Source organism: Mauremys mutica, chromosome 6, assembly GCF_020497125.1.
Source record: "Mauremys mutica isolate MM-2020 ecotype Southern chromosome 6, ASM2049712v1, whole genome shotgun sequence".
NCBI classification, from domain to species: Eukaryota; Metazoa; Chordata; order Testudines; family Geoemydidae; genus Mauremys; species Mauremys mutica.
In genome coordinates this window covers 42,472,571-42,496,571 of record NC_059077.1, presented here as the reverse complement: position 1 = coordinate 42,496,571, position 24,001 = coordinate 42,472,571, and the positions used below count along the sequence as shown (strand labels likewise).

General features: G+C 40.3%; 1 protein-coding gene across 1 annotated transcript in view; it reads right to left on the bottom strand.

Annotated features, from left to right (window-relative positions):
* Positions 1-24,001, bottom strand: part of DMGDH (dimethylglycine dehydrogenase) — a 75,024-nt gene that overhangs the window by 40,835 nt on the left and 10,188 nt on the right. The window contains exons 3-5 of the mRNA XM_045021329.1: positions 12,945-13,043; positions 10,872-11,036; positions 9,156-9,360 (exon numbers count right to left, since the gene is read on the bottom strand). Coding sequence (XP_044877264.1) covers positions 9,156-9,360; positions 10,872-11,036; positions 12,945-13,043 — 469 coding nt within the window. The remainder of the gene's footprint in view (positions 1-9,155; positions 9,361-10,871; positions 11,037-12,944; positions 13,044-24,001) is intronic.

Here is a 24,001-nt window from a genome sequence, read left to right as displayed (position 1 = left end):
CCAGAGGACTGGATGAAGTGTTGTCCCAGAACTGGACAAGGTGTTCTGGATAAGCCTAGTGGAAAAGGTCTTGGAAGGAATCCCAACAATGTGCACCCCAAAATACTGCAAATATGCCTACAACCCAAGGGATTCATCAAAGGTGGCTATGTCATCTTTACACTCCCTTGATTCTTGGGGTTTCTAGGGCCCTTGGTACAACTTAAAGCAGCCACAAGACTCCTTTGCCTTCCGCTGGTTTCCTAATAAGGAAAGTTATTAAATGTGCAATACTTCATCAATATGCTCTAATGCCAAGTTTTTAGAAAATGGGTGCCTGAAGTTTGACACGAAAGTAAGTGGCCTGATTGCCACTGGAATTCAGCATTTTTTATGTTTGTTAAGAATACAGAAGACTATGCAGATCTTCCCAGTGGTCTGGAGAAGCTACATGGTATGTGGATGAGCAGCATATTGACATATGTAATTCATTGCTGACAAATGCAAGATAATGCACATTGGAAAGAATAATCTGTACCATTCATACAGTGTTCTAAATTAACTGTAACCACTTCAGAAAAAGCCTGGGCACTTGTGAGGACCGCTCAATGAAAATCTTTGATCAGTGCACACAGGAAGTCAAAAAAGAAAGTAACGTTAGCATGCACAAGGATGTGATAAAAAATAATAAAGAGGATATTATGCTGCCTTTATATAAACCATCCTCATTTGGAATAATTTGTTCAGTTCCGCTCACCGTCTCTTTTTAAAAAATGTAAAGGGGGGGAAAAGGCATCCAAAGACAAGTAGCAAAAGTGGTTAGAGGCATAGAACACTTTTGTGGAGAAAAGACTGAAAAGACTACCACTGTTTAGAGAAGTCATAAATAAGAGGTGAAACAAAAAATGGTATTCAGAATAAGGAATGGTACACAAGAGATAAATCAGTTGTGCCTACTTATATTCTCTTTATAATACAAGAACAAGACAACAAATTTAAAATTCTTGAAAGGAAATATTTTCTTTACAGAATACATAATAGACCTATGCAATTCATTGCCACAAGATATAATTGAGCCCTGACTTTAGTAGGAATCAAAAGGTTAGACATTTATATGGGTAATGAAAACATACACAGTTATATGAGATAGGATAAAAATTGTTTTTAGAAGGGCCTTTTTAAAGAAGCATTTGGTACAGGCCACTGTTGGAAACAGGATAATGGAGTATGTGGATCTTTGCTCTGTTTCACGGTGCTAATTCCTATGAATACAACCCATCTCTCTTTTTATATTCTCACAAAACTCTATTATTTAACATTGTTTTGCATGATTGTAATATGGGGGCTGTGAGTGGGGGCATATGCCATGGAACGAAGTAAACTAGCACAAAATCAGTCTGGAAGTAGTGGATCAGTGGAGTCTGCTAACATCAGGGATTTCCAAATCCCCTGTGAATAAGAGTAGTTTAAGGTATGAACCCCTGGTAATACGTACAGAAGAACAGAAAGATGATGACAATAATCCCATCTTTAGTATCCCACATAGTTTTTCCACCAAAAATTACTTGGATTCAGGGAGCTATTGTAAAAATACTGTATGACCGAAAGCACCTCTCTATCCACACCCTTTACATACTACTGTAATAATCTCAGTACAAAATATGCCTTATGATGTATCATTTAAAAACTAATAATGCTGGTCAATAACATCATGGCAGTATGTATGTAGCAGCATTACATGTAAAGTTATGAAATCCTCCTGTATGATATCACATATACAAAACCACACAACCCAGCCTAGGTAAAGGTTGTTAAAACATATCTATCCTAAATAAGGAATGTGTTTTTACCTCAATTTAAATATAAGTAGTAAACAGGGTACTCAAGACAGCAGGTGGAGGAGACGGCAGGAGATAAAGCAAATTTGCATTTAAGAAAACACAGCTGATAAGAAAGAGCATGAAGTCCCATTCACTACCAGACTCCATGTCACTTTCTTTACTGATTGAATAAACTTTGCTTTGAGGGATAATCTTCAGAAGAATCCATTCCAAGGGTTGACTGGACTATAAATCAAAGGGGCAGAAAACTCCATGCTTTCTCTCTCTTTCACCTAAGAAGACAAAGGCACCAGCACCTTTGGGACTCTGGGTGTGATCCTGATGAAAGAAAAAGTCAGTCGTCATCTTCCTGGAAGACTGTAGGTCAGAAAGGCTATCTTAAGCAAAGCCTTGAATCAACACTTGCTAAATTAAGTTTTAGACTTTTAGATGTTTTTGCACTTTTATTTGCTTGTAACCATTTCTAACTTTATCTCCTATACTTGAATTCACTTAAAATCCTATCTTCTTTTGTTAATAAACTTGTTTTATTTTTTAATCTAAACCAAGTGCTGTGTTTAAACTGAACTTTTTGGTAACTCCATATAAAGGAGCAAACTGTTGAATATTGACTCTGTACAGGAGCAACAAACCTTAATGTCTGAACTGTCCAGAAGAGGGCTGGTAAGTGCAGAACACACGTTTTGGGAAAATTCAGGACTGAGAGTGTGTTAGGGCACTCTGCACATAGTAACCAAGCCTGGAGGAAGCCAGAGTGTGGCTGGTGTACTGCTGGAAGGCTGCTGGGGGTCAGAGCTGCTGGACCAGGGCTGCAGCTATACACAGACACTCAGGGTGTGTGTGACCTGCCTGCTGTTTGGCTGTTTGTAAGCAGCCTAGGTTGGGAGCTACAACAGCAGAGCCTTGTGAAACACCCAAGGTTCTGAGATAAGTGGTGACATAGCCCCTCATTGGTTTGGCCTCACCCTGGAATAAGACAAACTGATGTTCCAAGAACAGGACTATAATAATTTTTATTATTTTACTTGCTCACAAAAAAACAGAACAAGGGCAAATGGATGGTATAACATGTATCTGCTCCTCTGCAAACAAACAAAACTGGTAGGCCTTAACTGTGTCCCTTTCAAAATGTGCACTATATGATGCAGTTAACAGCTTCTTAAAATTGAAAATATTTCCTGAAATATATTACTACAATGCAGCTGTCTGTATATGATCTCATGTTAGATTTTTTACTACAACTGATATGGAGTTAATCATAAGCAGAACCTCCTGTGTTATTCAACACACTTTTTAAATCCACTTATATAGGTATTATACTTAATTATTTTTATGTTGACTATAGGATTCAGTACTGCAGTAATGAATTATTGCATACTTAATTAGCCCAGGACAACAGCTGGGATCCATCATTGGTTCTGTGCCTAAAAATTCTGAACCAAAAAAAAAAAAATCTTAAAGAGTGTGCTCTGAGAAACAAAATTCTAACTGAATGTTAAACTCCTCCTCTCATGAGAGAGATAGCTAAAGCAAAAGCATAATTTATACCTTTAGAATTTTTCTACATCAAAGTGATTAAAAACATCTCAGAGCGAAATATTTAGCGTTAGTATTGTTTAGCAAATTTACACAGTATGGTAGTCTGGTAAGATATTGTAAAAGAAAAAATAACTCAGTTAAAAAAATAAATGTTCCATTTCTAAGTACATTCGAAAACTGTGGTAAAATGGAACAACTGCTGTGAGGTCAAATATTTGTATATGCAGTATGCATATCTAAAATAAAATCACCATTTCTTCAGGTTTTATTAATAACTCTATTATAAATACACTGCTAGCCTCCTTAGCAAGTTCAACACCAGTTAGTTTATGTCAGGGATTATTTATTAGGGGCCTGCTTATTTAAAAATAGAAAACTCAAAGTGGAACAGCTACAAGTTGGTTTAAACTTGTTCATTCCAGTTCCACAGCAAATGTTGACTGTGCAAAAAAAAAAAAAAAAAAGAGTAGACAGCTCTCTGATTAACCCTGCTGTGCTTAGAATTAGCAACGAGTCTAGCCAGGGCTGGCATCAAAATTAACAGTAATGATTTAAAGGGCTGGGGTTGAAATGAAGAGTGAATGCTGGCTGAAAGAATGTTAATAGCATATACTGGTTGCATACCCTGACGCAGAATGTAGCATAGTAGTGGTTGCATACCCTGACGCAGAATGTTAAGCAATATCAACTTTAAATGTTCAGTGTTTGGCTGAACACTTAGCTACACATTAGAATTAGACTTAGCCAAGCATATCTTTGGTTTAATAAGTTATCAAAGCAAATGAAAAAGCCTAAGAGATTTCACAAGGCTGCAGATCAGCTTTGCAAAGAATGATAAGCTCTGGAAAGCAGTTGTGAGGAAAGCTGTATATAATGACAATTGACAACACAACCAAAAGGATGCCAATCACACTATAAAATATAAGGAAAGTTATTAAATGTGCAATACTTCATCAATATGCTCTAATGCCAAGTTTTTAGAAAATGGGTGCCTGAAGTTTGACACGTAAGTAAGTGGCCTGATTGCCAAAATGCTGAGCGTCCAGCAGCTCCCACTGCCTTCAAAACTTCTGAGAATGATGACAAGGCAAGTCTGGAACTTGACAGCCAGGGAAAAAGATTCTGGAGTATATAAGAGATCCAAAGGTGCCAGGAAGAGCTGGTCAGAAGTTTTCTGATAAAACAGAGTTCTATTGGAAAATACCGATTTGTAGAACACCCAACAGGTTTCATGGAAACATCTCGGGTCCAGCGAACTTTTGGCAAATCAAAGGCAGGATTCCAGCAGAAAGGTTTCCTGTCACTTACTTGGGCAATAATGACAATTACCCAAGAATGACAGTCTCACTCACCAGCTGTTGGGGTCAGGGGAACAGATTTAGTTTCGGAAATACACTACTATGTTGGTATTTCCAAAATGAATTTTTTGGGGAAGTTCCAGTTAGGAGGAAATTTTGAAAATTTTGGTTTTGGCCCAATTCAGACCATACTCAAATTTTGAAACAGCAGTATTTCCCATAAACTGGAAATCCCATGTTTCATCCAGCTCTAGTGCCAGGCTGCATGTGTTTGATTAAGAAAGAGTAAAACCATTTTGGAGCAGAACTGGATGAACTGGAAAAGCACAGAATGGGAGGGAAGAAAACATGGTATCCTCTAAGGAACACAGTGAGAGATAAAGGGAGGAAGAACAGGATGACAGGGAGGGACAGAACTTGTCAGAGGCTTGAAAAAACCATCATTCCCAGTGTTCTTGATACTTGACATAAGATAACTTTATAACCTCGTGCAAGTTTATGTGCATTTACTTACTCATAGACTTTAATGTCAGAAGGGACCATAGTGATCATCTAGTCTGACCTCCTGCACACTGCTACAGAACCTCACCCACCCACTCCTGAAATAGACCCCTAACCTTTGGCTGAGTTACTGAAGTCCTCAAATCATGGTCTAAAGACTTCATGTTACAGAGAATTCACCATTTATGCTAGTTTAAACCTGCAAGTGACCCCTGCCCCATGCTGCACAGCAAGGCAAATAACCCTGAGGGTCCTTGCCAATCTGACTTGGGTGAAAATTCCTTCCCGACCCCAAATATGGTGATCAGTTAGACCAGTGGTTCTCAGCCAGGTAGTGTTTCATCTCTGCCCATTCGGGATTTTTGCTACTAGCAGTTGCTGATGGCCAACGTGCTGTTGTAGGCAGTCCCATCGCTCCATACACAATTACACAGAAAACTATATTAAAAGAACCTTATTATAGTTGCAAAGTCAAGCGCTCAAAAGATAGAAAATACCAGTATCAAGGTTGTCTGTGGAACCTTAAATATGATACAGTCTCTAATTAGATGATCAGAAACTACTTTTTTCACAGGACCCATCTTATTCAGTACACAGTGTGCATAGACTAAGTCCTCCAGGAAGTGTAGAGATACCACAATTTCTGTACACTTTAGATGCAGTCTTTGGTTTCCCATGTCACATCTCCTGCTGGGGCAGAGACAAAGCGTCCCAGGACAGGACAGTCATAGGCTGCAGCTACGCAGATCAGTAAGAAATCCGTTACTTCTTTGCTGTGCATAGTCCTGTTCATAATATAGGGTTCGCCTTGGCACTGGTGCGCTCATCAGTGAGATACTACACACAAGATGGATAGTGCTCAATTAATGAGCAGCTTCCAATGTTTTTTCTCATTGTTCAAAGTGTGGCCATTGGCTTTCTTTACTACACGAATTCAAACCCTGCTCTAGATACAGAATTATTAATTTCTTCATCCGTTTTTCTGTAGTGATCATCATGATAGTAGCGGAGTGATTCACACACATTAATTAATCTATCTTCCCACCATCCCTGTGACGAGGAGGTGTGGTATTATCCCCATTTTACAGACAGAGAACTGATGCACAGTGTGACTAACACAAACAAATTAACAAATTTGGGTGTCCAATCCGAGCTATCTAGGACCTGATTTTGCAGAATACTTGGCATTGTATAGCAGTTCATATATTCAAGCACAGCTCCCGTTGACTTCAGTGCAGATGTGAGAGCTCAGCACTTCTGCAAATCAAGCCCAAGGGTCTCAAACTGGGCTACCAGAAAATGAGGAACATAAAAATAGTGACCAGCTCTAAGAGGTTTGGCTTAAGTGACCTGCCCAACATCACACAGGAATTCTATGGCAGACGCAGGGATAAAATCCAGTTCCCCAGGACAGCACTCAGTGTTCTTATTTATGAGGCTATCCTTTCTTTTCCTGCAATCCCCCGCATCATTCATTTCAGTTTCCAACTTCTGCAACAAATGAGGCTAGAGTCCTACCAAAAACAGTCCCATTTACTATACAGCTCCGATTCATCCCCAGAGCAGGTCTACGGTCCTCTGCAATATAGCAGGCAGTAATGGAATTAAAGATTATTACAGTGCATGTGCACAATGGGGCCTAACTGCAGTTGCAAGAAACACCTTAATTCTGGCATATCCAAACTTCTGAGTGCTTGTCTTTGCAACCTTAATAATGTTCTTTTAATGCAGTTTTCTTGTATATACTTGCATAGGATTTTTAAGAAATAGAAAAAAACCCAGAAATTCCATCATGTGACATCCACATGGGCTATCAGTGGGGTTGGAACCTTTTAGATCCATCAAGCAAACCTCTGCTGCTTAAGCTAAGGGAGTAATTGATAGCAATAGTATGTTGTCATCCTCGGTGTGGACAAGCACTAGAAACATACACTTTACCACTTTACCAGTTATTTGCTGACAGCAGAAGAATGGTGAGACTCAGGAATCTTGAATTCCATTCCAGGCTCTGTAGCAGAGTGTGCTCTAGTGGGCACAGACACTGTTTGTTTTCCCCATCTTAACCCCTCCTGCACCATCCCCTCTAACTTGTCCCTTGTCTCCTCCCCATCCCTGGCTCCTTCTCAGAGTTCCATTCTCCTTGCTCATTCAATCCCAATCTTCACTCCTTCATGTGGCCTGGGGGGTCGTGGGGACTCACTCCCTTCTCCCAGTGCTGATGCTTGGCAGAGGGCTGGCCCGAGCCCTGTCTCCCCCACCCTCCCCGCACGGGGCTGGCATGACCCCTCCCCTACTGCACACTGCTGAACTGAGCCACTTGCTCAAGGCCTCCACTCATGAGGCTGGGGTTGCTAGTTGCTGAAACCCTGCCTGCCCCCTGCCAGAGCCTTGCCTCCCCTCCCTGCAAGGCGGGGCTGGCATCGCTGCTCATCATCTCTACACCGCACCCCACTTTTTTGGCAAAAGTGGGTATCTGTTTGCTCTTGTCAACTGATCACGTCGGCAAAAGCAAACGGGACAACTGCCCACTTCTGCCAAAAAAGTTGGGACAGTAAGGATAAGGCTTCAAAAAGGGACTGTCCCGGGCAAAACGGGCATATGGTCACCCTAGCCTAGCCCCACTCTGCCCTGAGCAGCTGGAACCAGTCCTTCTGAGTCCCCATAGCCTTAGGTTGGTGCATATGTGGTCTGGTCAACACTAGGATCTGTGAGAGGTTCAGGCACACTCTAAGGATGAAATCTTTGGAGATTTTACCTGTTAAACTCTTGTAAGTCTCTAATGAACATTTTTCAAAGGCTTATAACTTGGCCAAATTTGGGTGGATTTTCACAGGCAAAAGACACATCCCTGACACAGAGGTCACTCCCTGCCAAATTTAAAGTTTCTTCTCCAAAGCATGGGGGCACTAGAACTGTTCAAAGAAAAGGTCTCAAGAATTTAACGTGGTCAAAACAATTTATTTTTCCCTAGCCTCGTTCTTTGAAATGGCTGAACAGTTTTGGCAGAAATTAAAAAAAAAAATCAACCTGAAACAGCCACCAGGCATGGAAAATTTCCAAAGGTTAACGTTTGGCAAAATTAGAAGCAACCGAACATAGGGTCTTATAATGGGAAGTATTGTGCAATCATACTAAAAAAATGCCATGTTACCTGCATATAATAAGGGGAGTTTTTTACATACTGCTTAATACTGAATAAGTAATACTTAATACAATGAATGTTAAAAGTTACATACAGAGGAAAATAAATACAAATCATTTTAACTTAATATTTATGGAGCATAAAAATATATTGTTAAAAAGGGGGCGTTTAACCTACCAGTCAAACAGTAAAAATCCTCCCCTTCAGGGGTATGGGAATGCAGTTTCACATCTGAAGGCAACACAGAGTAAGATAAAACTGAAAGGATCAGTATTATCTTATTTGCTGCACCCCAATAGGTCTCTGAGGAAAGATATAATAGAGAGCAGCCAGCCCTTCACTCCCTGCCCCACCCCCGTTTGGTCATTCCAGCTTGTTTCCCAAGGAGCACCCATGTGGGGTCCATAATTTTAAGGAGAGGAAACTATACTGCAGAGGTAGCATTTTATCCCTTCCAGCCACCCCAACCCAGACCACCAGATCGTCTTGTAAAAGCTAACGGGATAGTCTGACCCCTAGTATTTTGTTGGACAGAGAAAGACAGAGAAAAGAAATGTTATTAATGTTTTTGTTCTGTACAAATAATAAATAATAATAATGTCTAGTCAGGGATAATTGAAAGGTATTTCTTCCACTAAGCACTCAGTTTCCACAATACTACTGTGAAGCAAGAGCCCATTAAAAAAATCAGGACAGCCTGATACCAAATCATGGGTTTTATGGGTTCAGCAGGAACTAGAGAGTTACTAGAAAACATATTGCACACATTACTACAAGACAAATAGTAGAGTACTACTGCTTAGTCTGAGTTACTAGATCTTATACCAGTTATTTTTTAAACTTTAAAATTCTTACCTGCTGTATTCACAATTCTGTTTGTTCTAATTATTCCATGTGGAGTTTCAACTTCCCAGGTCCCATCTGATCTAGGGCTCAGGTTTGTCACTTGGACTGGGTAATTTAACAGGGCACCATATTTCCTGGCTCCTGCAGCCAAGGCCATTGTGAGAGAATAGGGATCAATATGACCATCTCCAGGGTTATACAGGCCAGCTAAAACCTAAGTGGATCACACAAGATTAATTCAAATTATTGCTTTCATTGCCTCTCATATTAAACTGAATTTCTTGAGTCAACTGAAAACCAATTTTAAAAGCATATTATATTATCAAGACTTCAACGGGCTAACTCTGTAATTGTCCTATGGAAGTGTGATTCTCCAGCATCAGAATCTATCTGTGATTATAGAGATAGAGGCCAAGGATGAAGATTTCAGAAAGAAATGCAAATGAACAGAATGTGTCAAATGTCTTCCAAAAATCTCATAAAGGGTTTCAGACAATTCACCATAAGTAGTAACATTCAGAAGGTTTAGATCATTTGCACATTTTAAAATGAGTATGATCATTTCTCATCCCATGAAAATCTATGATAGTTGTTAAAACATTTACCACATTTTAAAAATTAAAATAATGGCCCTGATAACCCCCTCTCATGGGAAAACTAGCAGGGAGGGAGTTAATCAGAGGAAATCTTTGCAAAATTCACCTCATGGAATTCCCTGTGAATTGTTCCACTAGAAAAATGAATTTGCTTCTACAGAATGGGCTGCAGTTCTTGCTCATAAGTCCAATGGATCCCTAGATCTGTGAAAATCCCAAGGTACCTGAAGGGAGCCATCCATACAGAATCCCTGTGCCTCCACTCTGGCTCTTGGTTTCCAGTATCAATCTCATATCCTACTTCATGACAGCACTACTTCATTATGAGTGGGCTTGGGAGGATTAGATTTTTTTATCAGTAAATGTCAGTAAACACTGATTTCACCATACACATACAAAAATATTTCCATTGATAATAATAGAAATGTACAGAGGGCAAAGAAAGAAAAGTGCTGCTTGAGAACTTATTAGAGTTTGATTTAAGGATTTTTACTTTGTATATTTTGACATGTGATGTTGACAATTTGTGTTTTCACAGTTATAAAGCTGTAGCTTTTAAAATCTCAGTGTCTGCTGTCAGCCACCCCCAACTGTCAGATGCCCCCAACTGTCAGATGCCTCCCAATTTCCTGCAACTGTGAAAATTTAAATTGATAAAAATAAAAATTGCTTAAAAATAAACATTCATATTATCCAGCAAAATTATAAAAAAGTGAAAATTAAATTCTGCTAAGCCTAATTCTGAGCTATTAGATAAGGGAGTTTAGAACAGAAACAGTATGCCAACATTAACTCTATTTGCCTTTGCTGAGCTTTCTCTTAGAATACTTGGATCTGAGTCTCGGCTCTGTGTCCTGAACAGGCTCTGTGTTTCCCTTTCTTCCCGAATTTACTCTCCCATGCAATAGAAACTCCCCCAGAGGATCTTGTTAATGTTGCCCTAATAGAATCACATGGGGAGGTGACTCATTCTCATTTACACTAAGCCCCTTTACATTGCTTGAGCCGAAACCCTTTATACTAAGGGCCTTAGTGCACAAGAGAATCTGGCCCTGGATTTACAGTATATCTTTGAAAGTCCAACATTTAACCTCAAGGAAAGTTGTTTTCACAACATTCTATTCTTTACCTTCTCCATGTTCAATATGGGAAACAGCTCTTGTATTCTCTCAGGCCCAATAAGATACTGCTCTGTTGGATGCCAACCAGCTCGCGTCATTTGGTACTTGAATTCATCCACTCTAGTAGGGGTGGAAGCAATTCTGATGCTGCCTGGCTGATGAAATCCCACAGCCTAAAACATGCATAGCAAAAATAAATGAATGAGTTATCATTAAGACTTTGTCTTATCCCAGTCTAAACACCTTATCCTACACCAGTGAAGTCAATGGGAGTTTTGCCATTGACTTCGGTGACCACAAGCCCTAAATCCCCTTGAAGGATCAGGCCCCAAATGTAGAACTGGGGGGAGTAAAGAACAATTTGTTACCATATAAAAGCCTAACTAAGCTGAGCGAGCACTACCTTCAAAATAAGTTGTAACAAAAAAAAATCCTCTATCGTATTTCATTATTCTCTATTAATTTTGAACCTCTAAGATAGGATTAATGAGCCAACTTTGTGGGCATTATCTCCCCTATCTATACATTTTAAAAAATAGGTCAGATAAATTTAAAAGTTAATATTTAGTATCTTATATAAATAGGTCATTACACATACACCTTCTCATCAACTGTCTAAATGGGCCATCTTGATTATCAATACAAAAGTTTTTTTTTCTCCTGCTGCTAATAGCTCATCTTAATTAATTAGCCTCTTACAGTTGGTATGGCTACTTCCACTTTTTCATGTTCTCTGTATGTATATATATCTTCTTACTATATGTTCCATTCTATGCATCTGATGAAGTGGGCTGTAGCCCATGAAAGCTTATGCTCAAATAAATGTGTTAGTCTCTAAGGTGCCACAAGTACTCCTGTTCTTTTTGCAGATACAGATTAACACGGCTGCTACTCTGAAACCTGTAAATGTAAACAAACTTGTCAGTCTCTGAGCGATTGGCTAAACAAGAAGTAGAACTGAGTAGACTCGTAGACTCTATAAAGTTTTACATTGTTTTATTTTTGAATGCAGTTATATAACAAATTTTTTTTTAAGTTTCACTGTCATAAAGTGATTGTATGACAGTACTTGTATGAGGTGAATTGAGAAATACTATTTCTTTTATCATTTTTACAGTGCAAATATTTGTAATAAAAATAATAATATAAAGTGATAACTATACACTTTGTATTCTGTGTTGTAATTGAAATCAATACATTGGAAAATGTAGAAAAAATCCAAAAATATTTAATAAATTTCTATTGGTATTCTATTATTATTTAATAGTGAATTAAAACTGTGATTAATTGTGATTAATTTTTTTAATCATGATTAATTTTTTAAATCACGTGAGTTAAGTGTGATAGCCCTAGTTTAAACTATTTGTGCTTTAATACTCGCAGTATATGAGTGCAAGTACTGCATTAGATCTAGTAATAGCAGAATTCACTATGGCATTCTACTAATATCTTTAATCCTGCTGAAAAGTAGGGTAAGGCCACAGGGTTTTTTGTGAGAATTATCAAATTGGCAGATTAGCAAAGTGAGAATCGCTATTTTTGTTGCAGTGTCAAACACGAAGGAGGGAAAATGTTGGCTGGAGAAAATGATTTAGTCACCAAAGAGAAGCACAGCTCTGAAATAGATATGATGAACTACAGCAATCTTCTCGATTACGGACAGAATCAAACCATTTAAATTAAAACCAGGAATGCCTAATTGTCAGATTGCTCATTCCTGAATGCTGTTTTAACTCAAAAAGAAAGAGGATACTGCAGTCTGTTTGCCTGCTTGGTTTCTGAGTTATAATACGTGTTTAAATTTTGAAATCTGTTTTCTATTTAAGAGTTAGAAGGATTGTGGGGGAGCATCTGCAGTATTCTGGAGTTAAATGCTAGAAAATGAATGTAGGATAGACATAGAGATGGCAAACTACATTCAGATAAAGTGAGCCCTTGTGGTATGAGAGCTCCCTTTAGATGCATGCGCACACAGACACAGACACAGACACACACAACGTATCCATTCTAAATCTTCCCATAATTTTTTTAGCATGACTAATATTGATCTGAATTAATATTTTTAAAGTTAAGTCTTTCACCTGCCCAGTTTCCTCCTCCAGTTTTTCATAGAGTTTGATGCTGTAGTAATGGATTTTCTTCAGATTTATTCCAGGATGAAAGTAAGTTGTTAACCCAGCCTTGAATAAGAAACAAAAAACAACAACATATGAGTATTTTTGGAAATGCATTGCTTTCTTTCCCCCTTTCTAGATAGCTTTTTTCCAGATGTTGTTATTCAAAAGGAACTATCAGTACAAAGAAAAACAACACCTGGCTGGAGCCAACAGTTCTTTTTATTTATTTGTTTGTTTATAATAAAATTGTTTCCTAGTTTACTAGCATTCTCTTTCTATGCACAAATGTTTTTTCCACTTGTCTTCTCTCATCAATTTGTCAAGTCACAATATCTCCGTTGTACTTGTTCTCTACCATAGTTTCATTCCTTGCTTAAACTATTCATTTTTCTACATAAATCTTTTGGATGAGACATAAAACTGAGTTCCCAACTAGCTGTGGTTTCTAAAATCCTGTAAACCTTGCCAAAATATACTGCTGCTGGAGATGTGGGTTTCCATATTTTGGGACATTCCCAGGATACAATCCTTTTGGTTAGAAGAAGGGGAAAGGAATAATATGATAATGGATATATTTCTCAGAACTGTGTTTTGGGATATATCCCATTGTCTTAAAAACTTTCCAACTCACAGAAAGCTTGGTTCTGTAGAGCAGTGCTTGCAGCCAAATGACTTGCATTGCTTATGTGGAAGAGCAGACTGCCTCCAGGGATAGAAGCTTGGCACAACAGACGGTACAATATGACAACAACCTGGCTGACCTAGGAGCTAAAAAGCAGCTAATGTTTCAGAGAAGAGGGACCTCAGATACATTTGATAAGATTTGATCTAACTTTTTAGAAACCTTTGACAATTTCTACTAGCTGGAAATTTCACTCTCCTTTCCTATCCCTACCACTGTTTGTCCTTTTTCTCACTTCCACTCCTTCACTTTTTTGTTCTTTTGTCTTTTTGTCTGTTCTTCTCTTATTTTTGGAAGAAAAAAATCAATAAAATATAAACAAATAATAATAAAAGATCACGGGGTTTTCAAGAGGAGGCATATAAACACTGGTATCCTGGCTGAATCCTAATACAGGTGATTACATCGTGTCTCCCTAAAAGTGCTCTTATAATTTTTTCAAGAATGCAGACAGTTTCAATTTACAGTTGCCAAATAAGCACATATGTAAAACTACTTTTGGTTTTGACATTTTTCAGTTTGCCATCTCTAATTACTTTGCATTGTATATTTTTCTTAAGCCTTTAATTTTTCAAGTCAATCGGACTTATATACTCACATGAATAAGGCTAGCAAGATTTGGTTTTATTTAAAAACATGTTTGTATTGCATTTAATTTTAATGCTATTCCTATAACAATTTATACTTTGCCATAAGCATATATTGCATCACTAAGGGTATGGCTACACTTGAGAGTTGCAGCGCTGGTGGAGGCTTTCCAGCGCTGTAATTAGTAACTGTCCACACCTGCAGGGCACATCCAGCGCTGCAACTCCCTGGCTGCAGTGCTGGCTGTACACCTGGGTCTGCTTGGGGTATAACCATTGCAGCGCTGGTGCTACAGCGCTGCTCGTAAAGTGTGGCCACACACCAGCGCTGTTATTGGCCTCCAGGGTATTAGGAGTTATCCCAGAATGCTTTTAACTAAATTACTCCCTTTGTTTTGTTATGCTGCCTCTCTTTGTTTTGTTGTGAACTCGGGGCTCCGGGAGCTGCTTATCTAAAAAACAAACACAGCTCCTGTTTGCCGTGATCAATCTGTAACTGACTGAACAATCAAATGAGATAAACCCACTACCTTGCTGTGAATGAGGCAGGCAGGGGGATGAGTGTTTGCTTGACGAGAGAAACAGCGGGGGCATGGGTGAGAAAGGGAGTCCGTTGGAGCAGCTGCTTATCTGGTCTGCAGGCTGTTTGCAGTTAAGAGTAAGGGGTCAGGAAAAATTTCTGATTTTGCAAGGCAGGGAGCTGATAGTGTCGGCTCCAAAAATCCACTCTCTCTCTCTCTCCCCCGGTCCCTGTCACACTGCACCCCACCCCCCTCTTTTGAAAAGTACATTGCTGCCACTTGAATGCTGGGATAGCTGCCCATAATGCATCACTCCCAACAGCGCTGCAAATGCTGCAAATGTGGCCACACTGCAGTGCTGGTAGCTGTGAGTGTGGCCACACACCAGCGCTTTCCCTACACAGCTGTACGACCAGCGCTGTAACTCCCAGCACTGCAACTCTCAAGTGTAGCTATACCCTAAGATCAAATGTGGTAATAGTTCAACAATATCTTAGAAATGCTCTGTCTAGGGACTTTATCCTGCCCTTACAGGGGATGTATTCAATGACTTTGAAGGTAGTTTCCAAATTTTCATTATGAGGATTCTCTCTTTTTGGTATTTTAAAATTTATACAATAGTATAAACCTTTATCCCCAAAAGAGACCCATGGAAAACAATCTAACCTTTTAAAACCATCCACCTAATGATATATATTTCAGTTGTGGTTACTGTGAATTATTTTTGTTACTAAGGCCTGGATCCATAAGTATCTTCCATATTGTTCACAATCTGAATGTCTTCGTTTTAAATGTTTTGAGCCAGAACCTAGTGCAATTTTATTGCTGTTTTTTCAGTTAATTTATGTCTTGATAACTTCTTAAAAATTAGGTCCTCAAGGTCTGATCTACTGTTTTGCTCAATAAAATGAATAAAGAAATAAATTATATCTTAACTCTTAAAACATTCACTTTTCTCTAGCTATTTACATATATTTTGCTTTCTCTCAATTCATATCATAACCTTTGTACTGTCTTCCTTTATTTGTACAAAAATTGCCTGATCAGTCTTTTGTTCCTCCCCTGGATGTATTTAATAATCTATATTAAGTGAAATTCAGTTGTAGTGATCGCTGTTGGTAATAATAAATTAGTTATATGGGCCAAAAATTACTTTTCAAAACCATTTGATAGTGTCTCTGATTATTCACCACACAATACCACCCATGGGCATTTAGTTACAAGGATCAAATTGGAAGTAATATCTTTGACCTTTTTAAATGTAGGAAGGAATTTCACACTTTTCGGAGTGCTATTTGGCTGTAGATAAAGAATGTTATTGGTTTCAAGAGTGCTATTTAGAGCCAATTATAACCTGACCAACCTGCTTTAGGATTAAAATTCCAAGAAGAGTTTGCTCTATCTTTGCCAGATGGAGATTGTTCTTTCTGATTTGAGAAATTAACTAATTACCTTCCTGATCTAGATGTGGTGACCATTTGCATATGAAAATCAAAACAGATATTGCCAAAATCCAGGGGCGGCTCTAGGAATTTGGCCGCCCCAAGCAGTGCGGCATGCCGCAGGGGGTGTGCTGCCGGTCCCGCGGCTCCGGGGGACCTCTTGCAGACGTGCCTGCGGAGGGTGCGCTGGGAGGGCGGCAGGCGGCTCCGGCGGACCTTCCGCAGTCATGCCTGCGGGAGGTCCACCCAAGCCGCGGGACCAGCGAACCCTCCGCAGTCATGACTGCGGAAGGTCCGCCAGAGCCGCCTGCCACCCTGCCGGAAAAATGCCGCCCCAAGCACGCGCTTGGCACGCTGGGGTCTGGAGCCGGCCCTGCCAAAATCCATCCTTATAATAGAATTCTTCTGTAATATTTATATGTTTAGTTTCTTGTATTTTAGTTCTGTTCTATTCTGGATTTTATACTGCACCCGTTATCACAGCAGCATTCTGATAGAAATTTCATTATTTCTTTCATCACACACACACACACACACACACACGCTTCGTCTCCTTACAGATTTGACCAGACCACCTTACTATGATTTCATTTTCTTTGTGCTATGATCTATTAACTATTCTATAATAATTAATATTGATAATAATTAATACTACATTGAATTTTGCATGGTAAAAAGATTACATAAAGAATTTTTGGGATGATACATGATAGCACTGCTTTAGAAAACAACTGTTCAAATTAAGAACAAAGGGCCCGATTCTGTCCAGACTGACTTACTCCTAATGACTTGGGATTGCACAGGGATTCAGGATAGAATATGGCTTGAAGAGGTCTATGTATTCTTTAAAGGCTCAATTTTGCTCCCATTTGTACCTAGGCAACCACCACTTGTTTCAAAGCTGGTTAGATAGGTGTAAATATGAGCAGAATTTGGCCTGACAGTTGTGTCTCCTATTAACGTTAGAGTAAAATTCATGCTTTCTGAACTGTTTTTATTTAAATAAAATGAAAGTCAAACAACTTTTTTCACAGTATTGTGCCTAAAACAGCTAACACAATTTATCTGAAATTTTGTAACATTGCTCCAGAGCTGAGAACTTGCAAGCCAGGTTTCAGCACTGAGTAACAGCAGAAATACAATTGACTGAAAATGTGACCCTTAGTTCTAGCAATGCTGGCTGGACTCTGAAAGAGAAAATCTGAAGCAGTATGTTGTCTAAATTAAAATGTAAGCTCCTTGGGGCAGGAGCAATATATTGTCTGTAAAAGTGTCATGAACATTACCGTGCTAAATAAAATAAATAAATAAATAAAATATTTTAAGTTCTGCCTAGTGTGGCATTACTACAGGGAAAACTGTTGTTATATGAGCCAGTATCTAGATGACATGAGACAGAACTACTGACAATAATAACTTTGATCCCTCTCTTTTTCAACTGTAGTCATGAGGCAAGCTATGTCACTCTGAGGTTTTACATAATAGGTATTCCCTTTTGAACCTGTATCACAACACGATATTCTGGAGCAGACTATTTTATTGTCTTAATGTAATACCATCAAGTACTGTTGTAGGAAGAACTGTTGACTAGCTCTTCACAATATGACAATCATCCTGTTATGGGAGCTTTTTTTTCCCATTTTGTCTCTTTTCCCCACCCCTTTATGGCAGAATTCTTCCTCTTGCAACTCTATTACAACCCATCAAGACAAAAGTACTGGCAAGTAGTTTAACTGCTGTACCTTTATTCATCACATAAATTTTCACAAGTTTCCATGACCCTTTTCTCATGTATGTCCTGCCATCCAGTCCCATTTTTGGACATGTACACTTTTGTCTCAGTAGCAATTTTGAATTTTTAAAATATTTTTCTTTATTGGGTGCATTAGAACTATTTGTGTGTTTTTTTCATGTGTTATGGTTAGAAGATTTTTCAGAAGAAAACAGGTTTTTACACATTTTAAATAAAGTTCAGTAGACAGAGAATAAGCCCTTTTAAAATAATTTACAAAATAAAGCAGATTTGAGAGAGAAAGGCAGACAGAAAGTTTTAAAATTGTAGAAAAGGAAAAGAACAGAAAGAATTTTAAAAGTGCAAGAAAAAGAAAACCAAATCCTGTTCTACTTGTAAGCTGTAAAGAAAGCTTTAAAATTTAGGATACAGTACAAAACCCACAACAGATGGGCTTTACGGTAAAAAAAATAAAAATTTTAAAAAGACAAAAGCCATAGCTTTGTCACTGCATGAAGTTCACAGATAAGGCTATAGCCTCTGACATGGTAATCTGAAGAAACAGCTCCAAGCCCACTTCCTCCTCCTTTCCTGACTCCCTCCCTCCCCGCCCAATATAAAACTGTCATGTTCTTTTGCTAAACATACAGTTTTTAATCTTATCAAATAAACTTTTAAAAGTTTACCATGTGCTACAGACGAGGGGGATAAGAGAGCTGTTCTGGACTTCAAAGGAATAGTGATAACAGACATATCTTTTTTAGTTAAATAGTTTTGTAGGTAGCCATTGGCTATCAAGTGGTGAGCTGGAGCTGGTTCCCACAGGTTCCCAAGAACCAGTTGCTAAAATTAGACCTCCGTGGAGAACCGGTTGTTAAAGGGCCAGGGAGTGGGCAAAGAACTCTGGTCTGTGGGCCAGACCATCCTGTTGCTCCCAGGATTCCCAGCTGGGGAGGCTGAGGCTCCCCCGGCCCTTCCCCCGCTTCCCCCCAGCTTCAGAGTGGCCAACCGCCGGCATCAGCTGGGCAGCTCAGCTGAGCTCCGGAGTCATCCTGCTGCCGCTTTTTGAGAGTGCCAGCAAGGTGTGTGTGGGGTGGTCCTGCTGCAAGCTCCAGGGCTGGCCAGAGGGGAGGGGGCAAGTGGGGCAATTGGCCCGGGTCCTGCAGGGGCCCTTGGCCCCATGAGGATGTCTCCCCCCAGCCCCCCTCCCCCGCAGAGCTGCAGCATGGCCAGCAGCTGGGCAGCTCAGCTGAGCTCCTGAGTCGTCCTGCTGCTTTGAGCTGCCGGCAAGGTAAGGGGGGAGAGGTGCAAGTTCTAGGGTTGCCGGGGGGCATGTGGGGCAATTTGCCCCAGGCCCTGCAGGGGCCCCCGGCCCCACGAGTATGTCTCCCCCCACTCCGGCCCCTCCCCCGCTCCCCCCCCTTAAATCAGAACTTTTTATAGGGAACCGGTTATTAAGATTTTGGCAGCTCATCACTGGCTATCATGCTTTAGCATCGGTAAGCATTTGTCACACAGAAACAATATGAGGTATTATTTCCCACCATACTATGGACTATCAGAAACAGTAAATAAAATAAGATTAACAAAAACATTTTGAGGGGCTACAGGCATGGAGATATTTTGTAGCAGCACCAGAAAAGCAACAATTATATTTTTTTTGTTTATCATTACATTCAAAGGACCCTAAAGATTTTTTTTTCTGTTTTCAGATAACACTTTACATTTTACTTGTATACAAGTTGTAACCCTAGATGTTTTACCGCACTAAATAGTGAGAAATTACTGAAAATAGAAGTGTTATGACAACTAAAGCCCTATCACAGAGTGCCTGGGGGAAATTAAAAGGCACAACCAAAGTGACAGAGGGCACAATTTAAGAAGAGTGCATGGGCTACTTTGCGATGGCCCACGTGACCTACTGCCCATATTCCTAAACACACAAGCACAAACACAAGGGGAATGGGCCAGCCATATGCCTTTTCTTGTTGACAAACTGTAACCTAACAACAGCATGATTCAATACCAAGGGTGCAACCTACTTCCCTTTTGACAACCCCCTCACCACAAAATACACAGAGAGAAGTTTCTCCTCTACCTAAGAGAGGCTAATGGTATTCTGAAGTATCAACCCTAGATTATTGGCTAAGAAAGTATTGCACAACCATTGCATAAAAGAGGATGAGCCATTTGAACAGACCTGTTGATTAAAGACGGAAGTGCCTATTTTCACCCCTCAAGGAAATGGCTTTCTGATACTATTCACAAAAACTTATTCTAAGAGAAAAGGCAACTGATTGCATAGACTTAGCATTAGATGAAATAATCAATGGATAAAAGTTTAATGCAGAATGTTGGGGAGGGCCGCAGCAAGTAACAAGGGGCGCAGAGGAACCGCTTATGGTAACACGAATTCGGATATAACACGGTAAAGCACCCCCATCCCCCAGAGCGCTGCTTTACCACGTTATATCCGAATTTGTGTTATATTGGACCGCATTATATCGGGGTAGAGGTGTATAACAACAAGCAATTCATCTCAGAAGAAAGGTTCAAAGCAGGAGTAGATGTTTCCTTTGCACGACTACCTGTTAACGGTGGAGGTACACTATTGTTAACCCTCTGGTCAGCCTATCAATGACAGGTATAAAGAAATTGTGACCGTCAGTATGCTCAGGATTGCCTAAATCACTGTGCTGGGAATCTCTGTTTATATATATATATATATATATATATATATATATCTCACAGAGATGGGATCTATAAATGCACAAATGAGCATATCCACCTGTTTTACATCAGCCCTCTGTATATCAGTCACCTGGCCACCCACTTTTACAGCCCACTACGGTGCTGCTGTACAATCATTATGAGATGCATCACTGCCAAGAATGGTTCTGGAGGGATCCAAACCAAAATGCCTGCAGGTATCCAGGTGTAAGGGACCAGGGTACAGGCAGTCTGGCGTACGAGTCACAGCAGGCCTAGCATCCAAGACAGTAGTCAATGAGCAGGCATCACATATTTGCTAGAGCTGGGATCCAAAAGCAAGAGTCAGAGTTAGACGGGGGTCAGTGACTAGAGATCCGGGATAGTGTAAGGCTGGAATCAGGAGGCAAGAATAAGGTCAGAGTTAGGCTGGGGTCAAAGACTGGAGATCAGAAGCCAGATGAGGTCTGGAGTCACAACGGGCAAGAAGTCTGTGTTGGTGCCCAGACAACTACCTAGGCCACCCTCCAGGGCAGGGATAATCAATTATTTTTTGTCAAGGTCCAAATTTCTTGGTCAAGGTATAGTCAAGGTCCAGACTGCAGAGAAACTAATACAAAAATAATAATAATAATGATAATAAGTAAATAAAAAAATTTCATGGTCCACTCGAAAGCATTTGGCGATCCGCAGTTTGCCTATTGACTACCCTTGCTTCAGGGTTAAATACACCGCTACCTCGATATAACGTGACCCGATATAACACGAATTCGGATATAACACGGTAAAGCAGTGCTCCGGGGGGGCGGGGGGCTACGCACTCCGGTGGATCAAAGCAAGTTCAATATAACACGGTTTCACCTATAACGCGGTACGATTTTTTGGCTTCCGAGGACCACGTTATATTGAGGTAGAGGTATAGTGCTTTTGGCCAGAGGGCTGCAGAGTGGTGTCACTATAGACCCTTTCAGCAGTATTTCCTGCAGCACCTAATCTCCACATTGCTTCTTGAATGTAGCTCTGCATACCCTCCCAGTGGTGATTTGGGACTATCAGCCCATCCCAGGGTCCACAGACCCAGGTTCTAGTGCCACAGAGCGATACATCAATATTCTGCAATGGGTTAGCGGGTACTGAGGTAATATTATGTATAATTAATATAGTCCCCTTTCCCTGCACGTCAGCCTACTTCTCTGCTGAAGCATAGGCCAGAGCTCAGTCCTCTCATGATTTCTTTTTATAAAAATATTATATTATATAGTATTAAATCACGGAGAGAGAGGACCTGTAACAGACTCACATTTCAGCTTGCTGCTGGCCCCTAATGGTCAGTCAAGGCATTGCAGACACTCCATTTTAAACTCTCCCCCTCTGAGGCCTGGTCTACACTGGGTGGGGGGTTCGATCTAAGGTACGCAACTTCAGCTACGCGAATAGCGTAGCTGAAGTCGAAGTACCTTAGTTCAAATTACTTACCCGTCCTCACGGCGCGGGATCGAAGTCCGCGGCTCCCCCGTCGACTCCGCCACCGCCATTCGCGGTGGTGGAGTTCCGGAGTAGACGAGCGCGCGTTCGGAGTTCGATATATCGCGTCTAGATGAGACGCGATATATCGAACTCCGAGAAATCGATTGCTACCCGCCGATATGGCGGGTAGTGAAGACATACTGAGACTAGCAATAAATTCAAGATAGGCTTCATATTAGAGAACTCCCCTTTATTCAATAAAGAGTCCACCAAGCAAGAAAAGAAACCCCTTCACTTAGGGCTCTGGTCCCACTCTTGTTTCCCCAGTTGACACTTTCTTCTAAAGTCTCTGAAACTTCCTTTAAAGTGAGGAACTCCCAACTCTCCGCCAGGAGCTGTGATACAGCAGTCTTTTCATCATCATTATGCAAAGAACGCCTCTCCTTCCTGAAGCTGGTACTCAGCTTTCACCAGTCTTCTATTATTCTTATACAAAGAAATCCCGCAGTTCTCCTCCCTGGAGCTGGGTTGAGAAACAGCCTTTACTCTCTACAGGGAGATCACCATTCTCAACTGATTCCCCTCCTTGGGGCAGCCCTCACTGAGATCAAATAAGCTTTCTATTAATCCAGGTACTCATTTAACAATTAAGCCCTAAAAAGTCACCAGGCACTCAACTACTTTCAGGCTGACTCATCAGCATTACCCATGGATAGACTGCACGCAGTTGCCTTCTAAAAGGGCCAGTCACCTCATGACAGGGCGCTACAATTCCCTGAAGATTAACATTTATATATAGAAACATCTGCAGCCACCATTTGGAATCTTTGCAAAAACTCTTCTTAACGACTATCTCTACTGGCATTTTCTCATATGGACTTGCCTACTTTGTTGCTGTTACATAAGTTTCAGTGCGAGTTGCATCTTAGTGCACACACACATAAGTACACCCTTCCCTCTGATCTGTTCACAGAGATGACTTCTCAGATTTTGCACTGTGGCATCAAGAGTGTATGTGTGTCAGCTGCACTCCTCAGAGCTAGTTCTTCTTTCATCTCCTCAGAATCAATTCAGCAACAACAGTCCGAAGAGCTCCATGGCCAGCAGCAATGGTGTCCATAGTTGGTCATCTCCTCAGCTTTCAGCAAGATAGAGAGTCTGGAGGATCCAATGTGGCATAGGCTCTGGGACACAGATCTCACAATAGACACATCTTAGCCCTGTACTGTTCAGCCATTGAGTCCACAAAGCAGTCTCCAAATCCTCTTATTTATAACCTTTCCCTAGTGAGCTCTGACTGACTCAGCTTTCAGACACTGATTTGTGTGGAACCTGTTACACTGCTAGCCCTTAATGCAGGGGTCCCCAACGCGGTGGTCCAGTTATACTTTTAGCTATAACATCCCATGTCAATGAGTTCCACAAGTGGACTGTTCACTGAGTGAAGAAGTATTTTCTTATTTTTTGTTTTAAATCTGCTGCCTATTAATTTCATTGGGTGACTCTCGGTTCCTGTGAGACAAGGTGGGCGAGGTAAAATATCTTCTATTGGTTCTTGTGTTATGTGAAGCGGTAAATAACTTTTTCTTAGTCACTTTCGCCACTCCAGTCATGATTTTATAGACCTCGATCATATCCCCACGTAGTCATCTCTTTTCTAAACTGAACAGTCCCAGTCTTTTTAATCTGCGGACTGCATATGCAAGCTCCTCCATACCCCAATATTTTTTGTTCTCCTTCTCTGTACTTTTTCCAAGTCAAATATATTATTTTTTAAATGAGGCAACTAGAACTGCATGCAGTATTCAAGGTGTGGGCATATCCTGGATTTAAAACACGTTACCAACATTTATCCTACTTTACAGATGGGGAGCATGGGTA